Source organism: Sciurus carolinensis, chromosome 3, assembly GCF_902686445.1.
Source record: "Sciurus carolinensis chromosome 3, mSciCar1.2, whole genome shotgun sequence".
Taxonomy (NCBI): Eukaryota; Metazoa; Chordata; class Mammalia; order Rodentia; family Sciuridae; genus Sciurus; species Sciurus carolinensis.
In genome coordinates, this window is record NC_062215.1 from 47120647 (window position 1) to 47122939 (window position 2293).

The window sequence follows — 2293 nt, forward strand, 5'->3', positions numbered from 1 at the left end:
TTGCAGTGCCAGGGCTGAAACCTGGGACTTTAGACACAATAAACAAGCACTCTGACACTGAGCTATACCCACAAGCCTGTTTTATACTTTATTTTGAGGCATGGTCTTGCCAAGGTGCCCAGGCTGACCTTGAACTTGTGATCCCCCTGCTTCAGTAACCAGAGCAGTTGGGGTAAAGGATGCACTGCTGAACCCGGCTGCCATTTATGAAATTATGATATAGTTTCAAAGGATAAAATAAGATATCCTTATTTTATCATTCCATGCAAGGAAGGCTGAACAAAGCTTCTGGGGATTCTTGCCAAAGTGCAGCATCTTACTTCGATTATAGTAACCTGACAGAAAACTCCAACTGTGGGACATTTGACAAAGTCCTAATCATTCTCAGGTCATGTGAGATAAGGGAAGAATGAGTTGCTGTCACAGATGGCAGGAGATTCATGGGAAAGTTCAATTAAGTGCCACCTCAGATAGGAGTTAATGATAAAAGGGATTAAAATGTGTAAAATAATACACAAAATAGGGAGAAATACAGTAAGAAGTGATATAAGAAGGGAGAAAAAAATACCTTCTGTTTAAGAAGTGTAATGCTCCCTTAAATGTCCTGAAAATCAATTTCAGTCTTCTAGTCAATACACATACTTTCAACCTGGGCCCTGATGTTATGATGGAAGAGGAGGAAGACATGGATAACAAGAACACTAATTCTGTTTATTGGAAGAACTTAAAACCATGGTAAATGTACAATAGGAGCTATGCTAACCACTAAAATTCTGGGTGTACAGGGTTTCCTAACTAGAAGGATTCTTGAGGTAGAATTCTATTTCCTCCAACCAAATGTCTTCTCTGTAGTGCCAGCCAAATGGAGCCCTCTTTGGCCCTGTCAGGGCGATTTCTCCCTGGCAGGAAGGAGGCCACTTGCTTCCTGAGCCAGTGGAAGATGCGCCAGAAATTCAGACAACACGTGTTTTCTTCGACCAAGGGCCCGTTCCCCTCCTTTGAGAGCTCTGAAGAGACGGAGGGATTTTCTGCAGTGCAGGTCTCCGCAGTTTCCATCTGCCAAGAAAGAGGATGAGTTAGAGACAATCAGGCATTTATGGATATCTAATTTAAATTTTACCAAAATTAGCCAACTGTCAATGCAAAGTTTCAGTACTCTAATCATCACACACACGCACACACGCACACACACTGTAGTATCATCAGTCCTTCTCTTTGCTCCTCCCTCTCCTGTCTCCCTCAGTGCTCTTTGACATTTTCCCCACTCGTCTTCCTTGCTGTGGTCCTTTTCCCATTGCTCATCTGCTCAGACCCTGGTGTCCACCTCTGCTTCACAGCAGGTACAATGGCTCCGTGCTCTTCACCCTGGCACCCCCACTGAGCCTACCTGCAGCCCTGCAGTGAGGCTGCTCTGTGCTCACCTCAATAATCTCATCTTCCTCAGGGCAGCGAGTCTTTTCTAAGAACTGCTGGATGACTCCATTTTCTAGTGGTTTACACTTGGGCAAGTCCTGACAAGTTTCATGTTCTTGATGACTGACCAGATCCAGAAGGGGAGAGAGATTTCTGAACGGCTGGAGATCCTCCTCCTGAGAAGAATCAGTGAGCACAGGGTCATCGTCTTTGTCATCTCTCTGATTGTCAAGAAATGCACACGTATTTGTCAATGGATCATCCAGTTCCCCGATGGTCTGGCTTATCCTCTCCTGTGCGCACCCGTCCATGATCTGGTCGTTTTCACTCAGAGCCTGGTGACCTACTGAGTCTTCACCATCACAGTCCAGATGGGCATCCAAGTCCTTGGTGATGGCTTCTTGGCCAAGGTTCTCTGGGTTCTCCTGAATTTCATTTCTTCTCCCCATGGGTCTCCTTACACTTTCCGTTCCCCATGCCCCTTGGACGGGAGGGAGGGAGTGGCAGGAAGAGCCCTCAGAAGTCAAGTCTTCACAGGGAATGATCTCCTCCTCACAGTCTGTGCTGTCCTCATAGGGGAAATAGCCGACGGAGAGGCTCTCGTTGGATTTGGATTCCAAAATGCAGTCCTCCAAATCAGGGCTGCAGCTGCCGGACGATGAGTCTTCCATGGAGTCCAAGGGCTCAAATGGCTGGTCTCCCTCAACAGTGGAAATGTCTGAAGAAAACATTAGTAGGAAAATTGGGAAGAGAGTCCTGAACTTTAGCAAATAATGCCCATTCCTCTTTCCATTCACAACTATCCTCCTCAGGCAGAAGTGCATCCTATACCTGCACTCTCCAGTCAAGGGGCGAAGAGGCAGTTCTTTATCTTTAAAAT

At 46.2% G+C, this 2293-nt stretch overlaps 1 protein-coding gene across 1 annotated transcript; it reads right to left on the minus strand.

Moving 5' to 3' along the window:
- Positions 1–883: 883 nt before the first annotated feature.
- LOC124979327 (uncharacterized protein C12orf71 homolog) lies at positions 884–2084 on the minus strand. Its single transcript, XM_047543811.1, has 2 exons — positions 1388–2084; positions 884–1056 (listed from the first exon to the last, which is right to left on the minus strand). The coding sequence occupies exons 1-2, from the start codon at positions 2082–2084 to the stop codon at positions 884–886; spliced, it is 870 nt and encodes a 289-aa protein (XP_047399767.1).
- Between the last annotated feature and the right edge of the window lie 209 nt (positions 2085–2293).

Coding starts and splice junctions, on each gene's coding strand:
- LOC124979327 (XM_047543811.1), bottom strand. CDS start 2,084: ATGGAAGACTCATCGTCCGGCAGCTGCAGCCCTGATTTGGAGGACTGC. Junction 1,057..1,387: donor GCCTCACTGCAGGGCTGCAG/GTAGGCTCAGTG, acceptor CTTTCTTGGCAG/ATGGAAACTGCGGAGACCTG.